Genomic DNA, 20,272 nt, shown 5'->3' on the forward strand with positions numbered 1-20,272 from the left:
ATGCTACCTAATTTCCCTCCTTTTGGATGAATCGTGATGCTTGCAAACGTTTTGAAATTGCTGATCGAGTAGCTGCCAATGATATTGCAAGCTCTCGTTGAGTTCATAGAGTAATGCCTCCAATTTTTGGTCTTCGAACTTATGTATGTATTTGGCTGATCTGGGTGATCTTTGTCTTCCGTGTCAAAATCAACACTTTTGAATCTAATAAACTATCTCTCGTATGTTAAAACCGATGAAAAACATTTACATAAATTATGATGAGCAATCGGTGTGCTTCAGCGGCATTTTGTTTTTTTCAAATTAAAGAAGTAAAGCAAAATTTCCAGCTTTGTTGGCACAAAATTCGACATTAAAAATAATTTAAAATTGGAATGTATAAAGATCGACGTTTCCACCTAGAATTGGACTATAGACCTATTGTCCTCTACGTTTTAAGCTAAAATTGGAAATATAGAGCTAGGATTAAATACCTACGTTTAAAGCTAAAACTGGAATTTACAAATACCATAGCATCATGTGTTTCTGCTACTTTTAATGGTTTAATTGCTATATATTATTTGTATGGCACGAGTTTACTAACAAACTGCCAAAAAAAAACACACACATCATAAATTTATCATACAGCGTTTGAGTGGGCATAAGTTTAAAACAATAAATTCTTTGAACTAAAATAAAACATTTCTTATTGCAAATAAAATTGTTTAAATTTTTACATGTTACTACGAGTATTTTCTTATAGTGACGTCGTCGGTTCTTACAAACCATATTAATTTACTAAAAATATTTTTTATAATTCATGTTGGATTTCACTCCTTTACATCTCACTAACCATTCCTACTATGCAGTCAAATTTCCTACAACTGCATACCGCCTGCTGTTGCTGGTGGTTTTTAATTCAATTTCAGTTTATTTGCTAAAAACACAATGACAATTGTTTAGAGGCAACTACAAGCGCAGTCCGTCCGTCCCTGTCAATGATGACAGTCTGATAGGCCAGCCAGACATTCAGACAGATAACTATATAAACATTTATTAAGACAAGTAAAAACAGCTAAAGCCGTAGACACGGAGCAAACAAATAGAAGACCACCACCAACCAATCTACATCATCATCATCGACCACAACAACAAACATCCTGTTTTAAAAAAAAAAAATTGAGTTTTATTTGCCTGACACTTGTCAAAAAAGACAATTTAATCATATTGATTGCTTTTCTTTATTATCATTATGGCTTTCAAATAGGGATAAGTAAAAAATCTAAAGATTTATTAAAGGGAATTTTAAATGGCATTGTGTAAAAAGAAATCAATTAAAACTTTATTCTAAAGATTTGGCTATCGAGCAATAATTGGACTGTATGAAGGGCTTTGCATTAAACTAAAATTTAAATTGAATGATGAAGTTAGTACTATAATTGGTGTGTATAAATATCAAAGTTTCATGTTAAAGTTGCTCTTTATAAAGAGCTAGGTTTCAAGCTGAAAATGGAGCTATAAATTGGACTATATACTGTTGCATCAAGCTAAAATTTAATCATATTTGGACAACAGAAAGACCTACGTTTCAAGCTAAAATTGAACAAGATAGATCCTACGTTTTAAGTTAAAATTAGACGGTATAAACCTATAAATTTTAAGCTAAAATTGGACTGTATAAAGTGCTGGGTTTCAAACTTAAATATTACTGTATAAAGGCCATGTATTAAGCTAAAATAAATAGAAGAGATTGAAAATAAAATTGGACTGTATAAAGAGCTGTGAGTAAATTTTAGATTTGACTGCATTAAGAGTTATAACTGAAGCTACAATTGTACTGTATAAAGAGCTATGAATATTATATATAAAGAGCTACTTTTGGACTGTATACAGTGCTATGATTGGACTGTATAAATGCCAAACATTAAATCTAAAATTAGACAGTATGCGGTATTACAATCTTCTATATACATATATAAAAATGAAATGGTCCATGTATGTAATGGCATCACGTGAGAACGGCTGGAGCGATTTGGCTCGGAATTTTCAGGAGATGGTTTGTAAAGAAAAAAATTCAAAAATTCCGGGTAAAACTCGGATTTTTTTTGTTTTTTTTAGAGTCAAGTCAAGTTTAATAAAAAGCTCCCTAAAGTAAGCAGTATAAATTTAGATATTTTATTTGCAAATAAATAAGAACAGGCAGGTGATGAACTAACATTAGTAAATGCTACCGGGCGAAGCCAGGGCGGTCAACTAGTCAAAGATAAAAAAGACATACGAAAACATGGTTACATCAGGATCTGGGATTGAAAATAAAATTCGATTATAGCTAAGATTAATGTTCATCAATTGGAGTGTATAATGAGATACAATTAAACTGTAAAAAGAGCTATGATTGACGCTAATATTGGGCTAGAAAGGTCTAGAGTTGTACTGTATAAAGTCCAGCGATTGAATTATCAAGGTAAAATAAGTCTGCAAAAATACATACGTTTCAAACATAAATTGAACAAGTTGAAAATTAACTGTGAAAACTCCTACGTTTTAAGGAAAAATTTGGGAACTGAAACAGAAAAGTACTAAATTATCCATCCCCGAACTCGAATATTAGTTTTGAAAATAATTTCCCCAAAAGTTTTGTGGCTTTTATGGTTTGTTTTTTTAGCCAAGAAAAGGGCAATATTGAGTTGCCACTTTGGCAACCAAACTGCACACATAACCACCAGAGTAAGATGATATGGGATGATGTTACGCTTCTTTATTAGTGGTTCTCATTATATACCAACAAAATATTGTACTTTTTTTGGAAAATTCCTGTGGCATGAATGACAATATTTAGCTTGACTCTCTCTCTCCATGATAATTGTACTGATGATGATGACGACTTTAAAGGCAAAAAGGTCAATATTTTCTATTAATTTTTTTTGTATACTTCTACTATATTAAATTAATTTTAATTGAATTTTCAACAACAACAACAATATATGAATACAAACTATTTTATTAAATAAATAAAAAAAGTAATAATAGACTTGAAAAGCAAACAAACAATTATCTTTTGCTAATGAATTGTATTTTTCACCCTGCTCTTTACCCATAGCTCATTTAAATATTTTAAACTGTAAATGTTAATAGTCATTTAGATGTTAAAAATAAATATAGAATTTATTTATATTTGTTTTATAAATAGAGCAACAAAACCTCAAAGATATACTTTATCAACAAACAACCATTAAAATAACTGCAAAGTTATACTGAAAAAATCAATGTTTTACTTACAAAACACAAAAAAATCTAAATGAATTTATGTGGATTTTAGGTAAGAATATTTGTAAAGACAAACAAACCAAAAACACTAGCAAAATATATAGAAATTTATAAAGAAAATTAGATTTCAAGCTAGCAGCTATTGTTGAGAAAACAAAGTTGAATACGTGTAAGAATTTTCGAAATTCTCAACCACCCTCTGGCCTCTTTCAACTGCCAAAAATAACAGAACCAAAATAATATCACTAAAACAGGTAACAAAGTGATTTGCCAAAATCAATACAATATTTACTCAGTCAAGTCATTCACTCATACATTTATGCTCATGCATAATACCTAGAGTTTATTGATTGATTTATGTGAACTGAATTGTAAAATAGGTTTGTTGCTGCTGGCTGAAACACAGTTTTGTTTATATTTACACTAAAATTAGTTGGTTTTTAAACTAATAACTAAAAATAGTTTAGTTGTGTTTAAAAGGGGTTTATGTAAGATGACAATTTGTGTAGGAAACGAATCTGTTTATAAATGATTGATTAAAGCTAAATAAAATGCTTTAAATGAGGACTAATATAGGGCTGTATAAAGAGCTGTGATGCAAATTAATTCAACTGTATTAAAAACTAATTTTGGAGCTAAAATTCGATTGTATAAAAAGCTAAAATTGTACCATAAAATGAGCTAAAATTAGACTAACTAAATAGCTACAATTGAAGTTAAAATTAAACTGAAAAAATCTAACATGGAGCTAAAATTGGACTGTATAAAGAGTAGAGATTGAAAATGAAATCGGACTGTATAAAGAGCTTTGAGTAAAGTTTAAATTTGACTGCATTAAGAGCTATGATTGAAGCTAAAAATTAATTAATGAAAGAGCTACAATTGTACTGTATTATTTATATATAAAGAGCTACTTTTGGACTGTAATAATAAAGATAATAAAGGTCTACGATTGAAGCAAACACATGTTTACATCAGGACCCGCGATAGAAAATAAAATTGGATTATGGCTAAGATTACTGATCATCAATTGGACTGTATAATGAGCTACAATTAAATTGTTAAAGAGCTACTATTGAAACTAATATTGGGCTAGAAAGGTCTAGAGTTTTACTGTATAATGGACTATGATTCAACCACAAACTCAACAAGAGCCTGCAAAATAATTGGAAGCTTCAATTTCAAAACGTTTGAGAGCAGCAGGATTTATCCAAAAGCAGGGAACACGAATTGAAGCCGAGAGACTTTTAAAGGCAAAATGCTGCTTGAACGCTATAAACCGAAATTTTAATTACGATGAAAAATTTATCCATTACGATAACCCGAAGTGTAGGAGATCGTATGTAAAGCCCTACCAACCAGCCGAATCCAAAGTCCAAATATCCATGGCGCTAAGGTAATGCTTTGATTTTGGTGGGACCAAGAGGGTCCGATCTATTATAAGCTGCTGAAATCTGGCCAATCCATCAGAGGGAACCTGTACCGAACACAACTGATTCGTTTGAAGCGAGCATTGAACGAAAAACTCCCAGATTATGCCACCAGACATGAAATCGTAATATTAAATCATGACAAAGCTCGGTCACATATTGCAATACCTGTTAAAAACTATTTAGAAAGAAGTGGTTTGGAAGTTTTGCCTCACCCACTTTATAGTCCAGAGCTTGTCCCTTCCGACTACTATTTGTTTCGATCGATGCAGAACGCTATATCTGGGATACGCTCCATTTCAGAGCAGAGTATCCGAAATTAGCTTGATTCATTCTTGGACTATTGGTCTTCAAGATGCTACTATTGGTCTTCATATAATACTACAAATGGACCTACGATTGAAGCTCTGATTGAACTAAAGAGGTTCAATTGTACTGTATAATGCTGCAATTAGACTGTATACAGTACTATGATTGGATTGTATAAAGAGCAAATTTTCCAGTTACATTTTTACTGCATACCGTATTACGATTGGAATGCATAAAGAGCTACTTTTCAAACTTAAATTTTACATTATACAGTACTATGACTGGACTGTATAAATACCTAAGTTTCAAGCTAAAATTTGACTGCAGACAGTACTATAATTGCAGTGTATAATGAACTACGCTTCAAGCTAAAATTTGAGTGCATACAGTAAAATGATTGTACTGTATAAATAGCTACGTTTCAAGCTTAAATTTGACGGTATACAGTACTACGATTGGCGTGTATAACGAGCTACATTTCAAGCTAAAAATTTGACTGCATACAGTAATACGATAGGAGTGTTTAATGTGCTAGGTTTCATGCTAATATTTGACTGTACACTGCCACATTTCAAGCTAAAATTTTACCGTATACAGTACTACGATTGGACTGTATAAAAATCTACTTTTCAATAAAAATTTTTCTGTATACATACTACAATTGTACTGTATAAATATCTTCCTTTCAAAATAATTGTTTTACTAAATACAGTACTATGATTAAACTGTATAAATAACTACTTTTTAAAACGAATTTTGATTGAATGTAGTACTTTGATTGTACTGTATAAATACCTACGTTTCAAACTAACATTTGACTGTATACAGTACCTACTATGATTGGACTGTTTTAGACAGTAAATTGCGTTTCGATTGAAGCTTAGATTGGACAGTATAAAGAGCAACAATTGATGCTTAAATTTAACTGTAAATTGCCATGTTTTAAGCTAAATTTGTAAAAGATTAAGACTTTCGTTTTAAGCTAAAATTTGGACTGTTAAAAGTTCTACGTTTCAAGCTATTACATTTAATCAGTAAAAGATGTTTTGATTGAAGATTAGACTGTACAAAGAGATACGATTTAAGTTCAAATTGGATGGAATAAAAAGCTTTAATTAGACTGTATTGTATATTGTACTATATTAAGTGCTATGCATTTTTTAACCCCCCAATTAATAGTTTTTTACTACTACCCTCGTATCTATGTAAATTAGAAATAAAGCAAAGAACGTTTTTCAAAAATCCTGTTGCTGCTCTAGTCATTTATTCATTCATTCAGCCAGCCAGTCAGTCGTTCGTTTGTTGGGTCATATACCTCCGGGTATAAATTCAAATTGATATAGATTAAAGAAAAGATATCAAAAAGCCTGGTTGCCGGTTTTTACCATGGGAATTCTGCAAACAACAACATAAAGAAATGAATTTATTTTACATCTAAATACTCGTGCAACATTAAATTGTTGTTATTGTTATGGCGGCTATAGATTATATTGTTGGTTGTAATTTTATTTTAATGCTAAATACAACCAACCACTTTTTGCTGTTAATGACTAAAAATTGTTTTTTTTTTCGCTATATTTTGCACACATTTACGAAGAAGAGTACGAGGAAATTTAAATGAATTTACAGAGTAACTAATAGTATAATAAACAAAGAAATTACATGGTTTAGCAATACAATATTAGTCAAGTAAAAGCATTCTATATAACACATAGAATTTTATTGATAACATTTAGACATTTGTCTGAAGGTTAGTTCTATGTATTAAGTCCTGTTAACATTTGCCTAAATGTGTGCTTGGTATTAGCAGATGTAACCAGATTTTTCTTGAAATTTCCAACCAAAAAATTTTTTCATTTTATAATTAAGTAGATATTTTTAAATGGCTTCCATGCATTATTCTGGTTTCTACTTATAATTAAGTTTCCATTTTTTTCAACAGCAATTAATATTAGTCACCCTGTTTATTTACACATTACGTATAATTTTATTTAGTTTGCAGTTCATTTAGTTGTGTTTGATTGTGGTTTTTTTCATTTCATTTAAGTCAGTCAAACCATTAACGTAGCAAATAACCATTTCATCCCATCCATACCAATTCAACCAGCCAACCATTCAACCAACAAAGTACCCCCAAACCCACTAAATGGGTTTAAATTAAATAAATGTAAATAACAAAAAGCATAATTTTGTTGCATGCAACATTTCATTTCGGCTATGCAATATGAAAGAGTAATAAAAATATTTTCACATGAACATGTGAGAGATGTTTCATAATTTTTCGATTTTAAAAGAAAATTTTCAACAAGGGGGAGGGGTCTCACAAATTTAATTACAAACCTAAAAGAAATAAAATAAATAAAAAAAATAATGTGTAGCAGTAACATGTCAAGGAAAACTTTAAGGATTTTTTTCTATTTTATTGTAGCAAAATATGATAGAATGATATGTATGTGTTCATTACATAGAAAAAGGTCTTTAGAGAACTCAATTAATTTGTTTGCTTTTACAATTAAAGGTTTATTTAAAAGGGAAACCGCAGTAGTAACTAGTAATTTACTAGCTAGTGATTATAGTGATTAGTTGACCTCTAAGCAAATGTCACAAATTTGCCAATAAGACTTTATAAGAATGTCAATGCGTGTTATAAGGTTTTTTTTGTATGTAGTAGGGGAAATTGTCAGAACAAACTGTTTCATGTGATTAAGTAAATATGTAGTCACGCCAGATGTCTATAAGAAAAGTCTGTATTCGAAATTGGTAACATGGTCTTATATTTGCCCCCTGAAGAAGTAATTAATTTCGATTTATTTGTAGTTAAATTTTTTTTAACAAATTACGGAGTAAATTGTCGTTTACATATAAGGGATATCATTTGTACCAATTTGTTTCTTCAGTATTGTCAAACTTTCCTAAATAACAGAAAAGTTATATAATATTTCAATAAGTCGCAAACAAACTAGCTAACGAAGGACTATAAATGCTATAAACTGGTTATAATATGACTTAAGATTAAGGCTATATAATGACTATAATATGACTTTAGATTATGACTATAAACTGACAAAAATATGACCTACGTTTAAGACTATAAATTGACTATAAAATGACTTAACATTAAGGCTGTAAATTGACTATAATTTGACCTACAATTAAGACTATAAACTGAGTATAATATGACCTACGATTAAGACTATAAACTGACTATAATATGACCTACGAATAAGACTATAATATGACCTACGATTAAGACTATAAACTGTCTATAATATGACCTATGTTTAAGACTATAAACTGACTATAATATGACTAACGAATAAGACTATAATATGACCTACGGTTAAGACTATAAACTGACTATAATATGACTATAATATGACCTACGACTAAGGCTATAAATTGACTATATTATGACCTACGATTAAGACTATAAACTGACTATAATATGACCTATGTTTAAGACTATAATATGACTATAATATGACCTATGAATAAGACTATAATATGACTTACGATTAAGGCTATATAATGACTATAAGATGACCTTAGATTATGACTATAAACTGACAAAATATGACCTACGTTTAAGACTATAAAATGACTTAACATTAAGGCTGTAAATTGACTATAATTTGACCTACAATTAAGACTATAAACTGAGTATAATATGACCTACGATTAAGACTATAAACTGACTATAATATGACCTACGAATAAGACTATAATATGACCTACGATTAAGACTATAAACTGGCTATAATATGACCTATGTTTAAATTATAAACTTACTATAATATGACTAACGAATAAGTCTATAATATGACCTACGGTTAAGACTATAAACTGACTATAATATGGCCTATGTTTAAGACTATAATATGACCTATGAATAAAACTATAAACTGATTATAATATGAGCTACGAATAAGACCATAATATGACCTACGGTTAAGACTATAAACTGACTATAATATGACTATAATATGACTAAGATATGACCTACGAGTAAGGCTATAAATTGACTATATTATGACCTATGTTTAAGACTATAAACTGACTATAATATGACTAACGAATAAGACTATAATATGACCTATGAATAAGACTTTAAACAGACTATAATATGACTAACGAATAAGACTATAATATGACCTATGAATAAGACTATAAACAGACTATAATATGACTAACGAATAAGACTATAATATGGCCTACGGTTAAGACTATAAGCAGACTATAATATGACCTACAATTAAGACTATAAACTGATTGTATTATGAACTATGGTTAAGACTATAAACTAACTATAACTAACTATTAACCCCTATATGCATAAACAGTTTATAAATTTATCAAAGGTTTATTAAACAAAATTTCCATACAAAATCAGTTTTATAAACCTTTGATAAATTTATAAACTGTTTATGCATATGGGGGTAAGTCTAAAGACGTAAAGATTTTCGAAAACAAACACCAAATTTTTTACAAAACTCATTATGCTATAAGGTATTTAACAGTCGTCTCGCAAGAAAACCTCAATTTCTTTCAAGTTTGCTATATAAACACAAATCAATAGTTTTCTTGACGTCATTGTTGAAAGTAAAATATTCCTACTAGGGCTCTCAGTTCATAAGGGACGTCGTCGAGTCGTAGCAACAACATTAAGAAATTAAAATAAATAAATAAATGTTTACATATACATTTATTTCTATTTGTTTATGCCAACAACCACTTTAAACAAACAACATATACACAAGTTTTTCTAACATTTTGTGTGCCAGTCTCAATTATTAATCAATAAAACAACTACCTAATAATGCGTTCACCAACAAAACTTCTTCGTGGGTTCGTTCACTTTGTTTTGAAACAAAATATTGTAGTAGTAAATTTGTATGTTTTTTTTTTTGTTTTGTTTATCTTAATGAAATTTCCTTAATTTTTTCCCAAGTGCTTGTGTGTGTTTTCCTAAAAAAAAATAATTTAAATATTTTCTTTTGTTTATACGAAAAATAATAATAATATACAGAAAGTAGCATCATGATAACCCTGACCTCTGTCTTTTGCATTCTATCGCATTGTCTGTCTCTTTATATATGTTTTTGTTCATTTGTTCGGTGGGCATGTGTCATGGAATTGATAAATATTGTTGTTTTTGGGTTTTTTGCACTTTGGAAAGATTATTTATATTTGATTTATATTCTATATATTTTATTTATATTATATGATTTCGATACAAATATAGCTATTTTAAGAGAGTGTATTAAATTGTTAATAATGTATGCGGCATATATGCCAAAAAAAGTTATGATAATTTCATAGAAATGACTTAGCATTGGTGTAACCAGCTAAAAGTACAATTGAAAACCATATTTGTATCAGCGAGCAAAAAAATAAGTCTAAATATACTAAGTCTGACCTTAACAACATCCAGAATTATGTCTGAAATTGACAGTGGACGCGCTTTGCATTGCTGACTATAATATAAACTAAACAGTGACTATAATATGACCTACGCTGAAGACTATAAATTGACTATAATATAAACTACGCTTAAGACTATAATATGACCTTCTCTTACGACTATATATTGACTATAATATGACCCACTCTTAAGTCTATATATTGGCTATAATATATCCTTCGCTTACGACTATATATTGACTATAATATGACCTACGCTTAATACTATATATTGACTATAATATGACCTACACTTAAGACTATATAGTCAATATAATATGACCTACCCTTAAGACTATATATTGACTATAATATGACCTACGCTTAAGACTATATATTGGCTATAATATGACCTACCCTTACGACTATATATTGACTATAATATGACCTACTCTTACGACTATATATTGACTATAATATGACCTTCTCTTACGACTATATATTGACTATAATATGACCTACGCTTAAGACTATATAGTTAAAATAATATGACCTACCCTTAAGACTATACATTGACTATAATATGACCTACGCTTAAGACTATATATTGGCTATAATATGCCCTACCCTTACGACTATATATTGACTATAATATGACCTACGCTTAAGACTATATATTGACTATAATATGACCTACGCTTAAGACTATATATTGACTATAATATGACTTTCTCTTACGACTATATATTGACTATAATATGACCTACGCTTAAGACTATATATTGACTATAATATGACCTACTCTTACGACTATATATTGACTATAATATGACCTTCTCTTACGACTTGACTATAATATGACCCACTCTTAAGTCTATATATTGGCTATAATATGACCTACGCTTACGACTATATATTGACTATAATATGACCTACGCTTAAGACTATATATTGACTATAATATGACCTACGCTTAAGACTATATATTGACTATAATATGACCTACTCTTAAGACTATATATTGTATATAATATGACCTACGCTTAAGACTATATAGTCAATATAATATGACCTACCCTTACGACTATATATTGACTATAATATGACCTACTCTTAAGACTATATAGTCAATATAATATGACCTACGCTTAAGACTATATAGTCAATATAATATGACCTACCCTTACGACTATATATTGACTATAATATGACCTACGCTTAAGACTATTTAATGACCTACGCTTAAGACTATATATTGACTATAATATGACCTACTCTTAAGACTATATAATTATTAAATATGAAGTTCGCTTAAGACTATATATTGGTTATAATATGACCTACGCTTAAGACTATAATATGACGTTAGCTTAAGACTATATAATGACTATAATATGACCTACGTTTAAGAATATATATTGACCTACGCTTAAGACTATATATTGACTATGATATGACCTACTCTTACAACTATTATTGACTATAATATGATCTACTCTTACGACTATATATTGACTATAATATGACCTACTCTTACGACTATATATTGACTATAATATGACCTACGCTTAAGACTATATATTGACTGTAATATGACCTACGCTTAAGACTATTTATTGACTATAATATGATCTACGCTTAAGACTATTTATTGACTATAATATGACCTACTCTTAAGACTATATATTGACTATAATATGACCTACGCTTAAGACTATTTAATGACCTACGCTTAAGACTATATATTGACTATAATATGACCTACTCTTAAGACTATATAATTATTAAATATGAAGTTCGCTTAAGACTATATATTGGTTATAATATGATCTACGCTTAAGACTATTGACTATAATATGACGTTAGCTTAAGACTATATAATGACTATAATATGACCTACGTTTAAGAATATATATTGACTATAATATGACCTACTATTAAGACTATATAATGACTTTAAATTTCTGCAGTTTTTCAATCTAGTAAATTAGTTTAATAAACTTTGGACATAGTTTTGATTAGGGTATTGAGTATTTCACCCTTGCAGGTAAATTGTTCATTTTTTCTTCACCCAAATCAAAAATGTTGCTAACATGTTGAGATGACATTTGTTTACACAGAACTAAACTACAATGAAATGTGTGTTTTTTTCGTGTATGTGCATGAGGATGCAGCAGCAGCAGTCTTGACTTAAATTGACTCGAGACTTTTGTTCTTATCAATTTTATTTTCATTCGTTCCACATTTTCATTTTTGCCACTGAGTTGGCTATTTTTTTTTTGTTGTGTTTCTCAGATTCTACAGAAATAGAATTTCAAGAGTAAAATAAATAAAAAACACAATTTAATCATGATTTACTGCTGACTTATTTTGTTTGATAAGTATTTAATATTTAATATTTAATGTTATTTTGAATTTTTAATAAAATTCTTAAATAAACAAATAAATACAAAGTTAAATACACAATAATTAAATTGAACGAATGAATGCATGTCTTTTTGACAAGAACTCTCGTGTGTTCATTTAACATAAAACACTTTCAATTACGAATTAAACGTGAAAACGTTAAAAACGCTGTAATTCTGTTGTTGGTTTCTTTTAATTAATTAATATTGTTATAAATTTGTTTCCATTGTAGATAGTAATTATTGTCATAATTCAATTTAATTTAATTTTGTCGTTGTTGTCGTGCTGTGTTGCTAAACGGTTTAGAATTACTGCAGTGAAAAAAAAGTGCTGTCTGTAGCTGCTAATAAATGTTGCCTTTCAATCATGTACAATTTGCTGCTCTCAACCAGAGCAGACGTTTTAGTGAATTTGAACAGAAATTTTTAAGGTAAAAATTACAACAAAATTTGTTGCGCTTCTATTAAATTTCTAACAACAATTGATTTATTCAAGTGGAATAATACACAAGTTAAAAAAATTATTACAAACATAAAAAGGAACCAGAATCGTATTACAAGTGTAGGAGTTTTGTGTGAAAGCAGCAGCAGCAGTACAAATGAGGTTTATTTTTAGTAGGAATAGCTATGACGAGTATTCCTTTTTAGCTTCTGCTAATACACCCACATTTAAAGTTTGTTAACACAAAATAAATGTATCAAATTTTCTCTTTAATATTAGATTGAATTTCTTTGAATTGCTATTAGAAATTTCAGCATATTTTATGAAGGATTTAATGGCAAATCATTAAAGATTTGTTTCAAATCACTTGAGAGATTTACAAGTTATAAAGATGACTTTGTTTAATAGTTAAATGATTAATTGGAATAGCGTTATAGTCATTATATTGTAATTAAAAATATACATTCAAGACTGTCATAACTATGGCTGCCGGATTTGGTCTAAATTTTAATTGCGTCTCTGGATTCAGTATATTTATAACCATAGAGAAAATATACATAGAATGGAAACTAGAAAAAAACTCAAAAAAAAAAACTACTCAAAAAAGTTACACATTGTTGTTTTAATTTTGACATAGTTTTTTACTAATACATTTTCACGACTTAGGTTTTTCACAACTGAGTTAGGTGTGTGACAGGAGAGTTTCCGATCTATATGTTTTAATCTAAGACATGTCAAATATGTTTTTTTTTTGGTGAAACATGAATATGTTATTAATTTTTTATATAAACTTAATTAAAAATAATTAAATAACATTTAAAGCTTTGTTTGCAAATGAGTTTCCCCTTGAAAAACATTTAAATGAATTTATCAACTAAAATAAATTAATCAAATTGAATCGATATCGAAAAAATAAAAATGTTTTATTTGTTTTTGTGAGAGTATGTCGCACCACCATCATCATTGTTGACATTTTTAAATAAATAAATAAATAAATAAATAACAAAAATGTTTGAATCCTTTGACTTTTGAATATTTGGACAAAAACACAATTCAATTCAAACTCTCTCTATTGGCTTGAAGTGTGTTATTTTTGTGAATTTTGTTTTTCTGTTTTGTATTTGTATTTATACACGTACTTAAACAGAAGCAAAGAATAACTATAGAAGTACATATTGGGAACAAGTTGAGGGGATTTTAAAGTTGAAAAAGTGATTTTAAAGGGATGTATTCGTGGTTAACTATAACATACACATTTTTGGATAAAATCATACAAAATCTCCAAATAAAATCTTCAATTAATAATTTTCAAATAAAAATTAGATCAAAATAATTTTCCATACATTTAAACCAGTTTTCGAAGTACTTTTTCAATTCGGCAGGTGTCGAAAAAGACCTACGATTAAGACTTTAAACTAGCTATAATATGATCTACGATTAGGACTTTAAATTAACTATAATATGACCTACGATAAAGTATATAAACTGACTACAATATGTCCTACTATTAAGACCTTAAACTAACTATAATAAGACTTACGATTACGACGTTAACTAACTATAATATGACCCACGATTAAGACTTTAAGCTGACTATAATATGGCCTATGATTAAGACCTTGAACTAACTATAATATGACCTACGATTAAGTCTTTAAACTGGGTATAATATGACCTACGATTGAAACTATAAACTGACTATAATATGGCCTACGATTAAGTCTATAAACTAACTATTAAATGACCTACGATTAAGACCTTAAACTAACTATAATATGACCAACTATTAGGACTCTAAACTAACTATAATATGACCTACGATTAAGACTTTAAACTGACTATAATATGACCTTCGATTAAGTCTATAAACTAACTATAAAATGTCCTACGATTAAGACTAACTATAATATGACCTAAGATTAAAACATGACCTTAAACTAACTATAATATGACCTATGATTAAATCTTTAAACTAACTATAATAAACTAACTGTAATATGACCCACGATTATGACCTTAAACTAACTATAATATGACCTACGCTTAAGCATATAAGATGATTATAATATGGCTATAATATGATCTAAATATAATGATACAAATAAAATCTTCAATCAATAATTTTCAAATAAAAATTAGATCAACATAATTTTTCATACATTAAAATCCTTTTTCGAAATACTTATGATATGTATTCCTCAGAATATTTCATATAAATTTGGCAATATGTAAAATTTAAAAAAAAGCTACCGTTAATTTTAACTTTGTATTGGATGTATGACTTAAAAATGGGGTATTTTTTTTTTCAAATTTCTAGCTTTTATTTTGAAACATTTGTACAATATAAATTTATTCAAAATATTGGCCAATGTTAGCTATGACCTCTTCCCATCTTTCCAGCAACATATGGATTCCGAGCCAAAAGAACTGTTTATCGTTTGAGGCCAAGAATGAATCAAGCCAATATCGGAAACTCTATTCCAAAGTGCAGCGTATCCCAGAGAGAGCGTTCTGCATCGATCGATACGAATGGTAGTCGGACGGGTCACGGTCTGACGGAATATTACGACATATTCTGTATATTTTTCGGCAAATTCTCGCTTCAAACGAATTAGTTGCGTTCGGTACAAGTTCCCTGTAATGGGTCAGGTCAGATTTCAGCAGCTTATAATATATTACCCTTTTGATCCCACAAAATACAGATAATTACCTTAGCGCCATGGATATTTGGCTTTCGTGTCGACATACGATTTCTTACTCTACGGGTTTTCATAATGGATTAATTTTCCATCGCAAGTAATAATTCGTTGCAAAAATGATTTTCTTTTATAGCGTTCAAGCAGCATTTCGGACATGCAAGGTCTCTCGTTTTCAATTCATATGCTACCCAATTTCCCTGCTTTTGGATGAATCTTGCTGCTCGCAAACGTTTTGAAATTGCTGCTTGATTAGCTCCCTATGATTTTACAAGATCTTGTTGAGTTTTACAACAATATTCATGGAGTAATGCCTTTAATTCTTGGTCTTCAAACATTTTTGGCGGCCTTGAGCGATCTTTGTTTTTCGTGTAATAATCACCACTTCTGAACCGCACGCACATACCATCTCTCGCACATTGAAACAGATGAAACACATTCAGCCGCCCTTTTTTATATCCTTCACCATGAGTGGAAAGTGTATATGTATATAAGTCCGTCATTCCCCAAATAACTTACATTCATGATTCATATATCAATTATATCGGGCATTCTTCCGGCTCAGTTGCTATTTAAAATCGACAAAATCAGCCTACAAATGGCTGAGATATAAGGAAACAACCGGGACAACCTCGATTGTACGTCTATTTTTGATGTACATACAGTGACTGACAATACAATAGAATCAATACATATGAATTCGATTAAAGCGGTAAAACTACAAAATTTGATTTCAAAATTTAAAATTTGTTCATTATATATTAATGCTCATAACGTAAGCAATAAATAGAAAAAAACTAAATAAAAAAATAACACATTCTTATGTTAAAAACGATGTCAAATCTAAAAGACTAAATAAAATATGCGACATTCAAATAGAATCAATCAGTCTTAAAATGATTAAAAATAAAAAATCATCATAAGAATTCGTTGTTTTCTTAATATTTTGTTGCATATCAATTAATTCTAATAACAGCATCATATCTTTTGGGGATTGAATTTAACAAACTTTCGCATGTAGATCGGGAAATTGCATACCATATTTCCTGAATTTTCTGCCAAAGTTCTTCCTTGTTTTTCAATTTTTCAGGTCCGTTTGTCTTTTACTATTTTCCATAGGATTTAAGTCTGGTTATTGAGACGGCCATTCCATAACATGAATTTTGTTATATAAAAACCATTTTTTGGCAAGACCTGATGTGTGCTTTGGGTCATTATCTTGCTGGAAGAGCCATTTTAAGGGCATATTCCATTCTGCATGTGGCTTTATAACATTCTCCAAAATATTTACATACAAGTGCTTATCCATATTTTCTTTAATCCAATAAATTGGACCAACGCAATACCAAGAAAAGCATCCCCATATAATAATATTTCCCCAACCATGTTTAAACGTTTTTGGTTTTTGCCATTTTTTGGACGTCTAACCCATGTCTTATCATCACTACCAATTAAATTAATGGTCGTTTCGTCCGTCCACAACACATTTTGCCACTTTTTTATATTTTCTGGCCCACACCAATCCTTATGATTGCTCCTGGTTTTAAATTAAATATTGGTAGTGATTCTATTGTAATGTCCGTCACTGTATATCTGGATTACTAAGTCATTAATATAGACAATATGGATATCTAATGGTAGATATTTCAAAGTGCATTGCAACGATGTATATAAGGCTATAGTAAGTTGGACGTACAAAGCCGGGGAAAATATTTTTTAATCCGATTTTTTTTCAGCAAAAAATTTTTACTCATCATTTTTATACCCTTCACCTTCGTGAGAAGGGTATATATAAGTTTGTCATTCCGTTTGTAATTTCTACATTTTTCATTTCCGACCCTATAAAGTATGTATATATATTCTGGATCCTTATAGATAGCGGAGTCGATTAAGCCGTGTCCGTCTGTCTGTCTGTTGAAATCAATGTTTTGAAGACCCCAGATATCTTCGGGATCCAAATCTTCAATAATTCTGTCAGAAATGCTTTCGAGAATTTTGCTATTTAAAATCAGCAAAATCGGTCCACAAATGGCTGAGATATGAGGAAAAAACCAAGACAACCTCGATTTTTGACCTATATCTGGATTACTAAGGCATTAATATAGACAATATGGATATCTAATGATAGATATTTCAAAGACATTTGCAACCATAGTAAGTTGGACCTACAATGGGTCAAAATCGGAAAAAAAAATTTTTAATATTAAAAAAATAAAAAAATTTTAAATTTAAAAAAAAAATTTAAAAATTTTAAATAACAATCAAAAAAATTTTTTTTCCAAAAAATTAAAAAATTAAGTTTTGTTTACCTAAAAATATTTAAAATTTTAAGGTATAATTTGGTGAAGGGTATATAAGATTCGGCACAGCCGAGTATAGCACTCTTACTTGTTTTCCTCTAATAAATTAAAAAAAAAATTTAAATAAAAAATGTAAAAAAAAAAATTTTAATTTTTTATTTTGTAATCCATATACATTAGATAAAAAATAGACCAAAAATCGAGGTTGTCCCGGTTGTTTCCTTATATCTCAGCTATTTTTAATTCATATTATATAAATTCAACCGATCCGGGAGATATATTCCCAATATATTGATGTATCAATCATATATGAATGTATCAAAGTTATTTGGTTATATCGACTACGCTTTCTATAACGATCCAGAATATATATACTTTGTGGGGTCGCAAATTAAAAAATGTAGAAATTACAAACGGAATGACAAACTTATATATACCCTTGCCACTCATGGCGAAGGGTATAAAAATATTGTTTAATCTAGTATAGAATTTATTCTCTTATGGCACTGAAATCAACCAATGAAGCCTGACACATGTTCGAAGAAGTGTTTTTAATGCACTCCAATATTCTCACACATTTTACTACAATATACTATCGATGTAAAGAACACAGTATACATTTTATAGAGACAAACATATCTATATATGTACATTAGGGTGGTTCCATTTGTAAGGAGAAAGACAAATTTTTAGATGTTGGCAACAGTAATAAAAGTTTATTTGTCATTTCTCAACATTTTTGTTCTAGGGAAAAACGGAGTAGAGGCAGACCAAACAATTATTTGTTTGTCCAGTTGTGAGGAGACATGATTTTGGGCTACCGTAATGTATACTACACATACATTTCCTGGTTTCCTGATACTTTCTAATGCATACGCACACAAGCAGGATATAACAAACAGACTTTTTCTTATAGATGCTAGAGCAAAAACCTTTCATGCGTCAGGGTGGTGCAATTGCATGAGTATAGACACAAATGCATACGTATGCAAGTACGTGTGTAAGAGCTCCAAACCCTTGAACGTCTTTTCCATAAGACGCTTTTTCAATCTAAATGCGTGCATGTAGTAGGTTGTTTGTGTCGAGTATGTCTTGCACTTGAGAAAAGGATGTAGAATATTCGCACACACATAAACCACGGAACCAATCTACATACACACAGCTCAAATGGTTTTTTCTTTAGTTCCTTTCAACTTGGTTTTTATTCTTTATGTTTCATATTATTTTCTATTTTAATTGATAGATTTTTGTATTTGTTGTTTAATGAAAAGAAATACATATTATGTAGTAGTATATTGAATTGAATATTAATTAATTTCGTTTAACCTCTTTTTTCTCATTTCATGTTCTGGTTGCAACATCATTTTAACAGAAATGGTATTAGTGTTGAGGGTGCCACACATAAACAAGTTGTTGATCTCATTAAATCTGGTGGTGATTGTTTAACATTAACCGTTATATCAGTAACACAACAAGTAAGTAAAGCAACATTATTATTTATTTATGATTTATTTATTATTAACAATTTATTACGTACGAGATGTATTATTATGAACATGAACGTACGTATGGAACAATTACGTAGTGTGGATGTTTATATGCAAAATTATTTTATATAAATAAGCGTGTAATCATGTAAAAATAGTACCAAATAGGAGGCCAGAGACTAAATTAATGGATGGATGGATGGTTGGTTGGCTGAATGCAAAGCAAAAGTAAAAAGTCATTTACTTATTTATTGGTAATACATAATATTTTTATACCCTTCACCATGAGTGGTATAAGTTTGTCATTTCCTTTGTAATTTCTACATTTATCATTTGCGACCCCATAAAGTATAGAGTCGATATAGCCATGACTGTCTTTCAGTCTATTGAAATCAACTTTCCTCCAAATAACTTTCATACATGATTGATACGTCAATATATCCTCTATTTAAAATCGAGAAAATCAGCACACACACGACTGAGATATACAGCCCAATTATAAATAAAAATTCCCCGGGAGTTTTTTCCCTTTTCCCATTTTTCCTATTCAAATTCAA

At 29.5% G+C, this 20,272-nt stretch overlaps 1 protein-coding gene across 2 annotated transcripts in view; it reads left to right on the forward strand.

Moving 5' to 3' along the window:
- The window catches only part of Snx27 (sorting nexin 27), a 39,969-nt gene that overhangs the window by 9,604 nt on the left and 10,093 nt on the right, over window positions 1–20,272 (forward strand). The window contains exons 1-2 of one of the 2 annotated variants that reach the window (XM_065507547.1): window positions 13,071–13,221; window positions 19,601–19,703. In XM_065507547.1, the coding sequence (XP_065363619.1) occupies window positions 13,142–13,221; window positions 19,601–19,703 (183 nt within the window). In that variant the 5' untranslated portion in view covers window positions 13,071–13,141. Of the gene's footprint in view, window positions 1–13,070; window positions 13,222–19,600; window positions 19,704–20,272 lie in introns of those variants that run through there. The other variant, XM_065507546.1, reaches the window with a different exon arrangement.

This window comes from Calliphora vicina, chromosome 4 (genome assembly GCF_958450345.1).
Source record: "Calliphora vicina chromosome 4, idCalVici1.1, whole genome shotgun sequence".
Lineage (NCBI taxonomy): Eukaryota > Metazoa > Arthropoda > Insecta > Diptera > Calliphoridae > Calliphora > Calliphora vicina.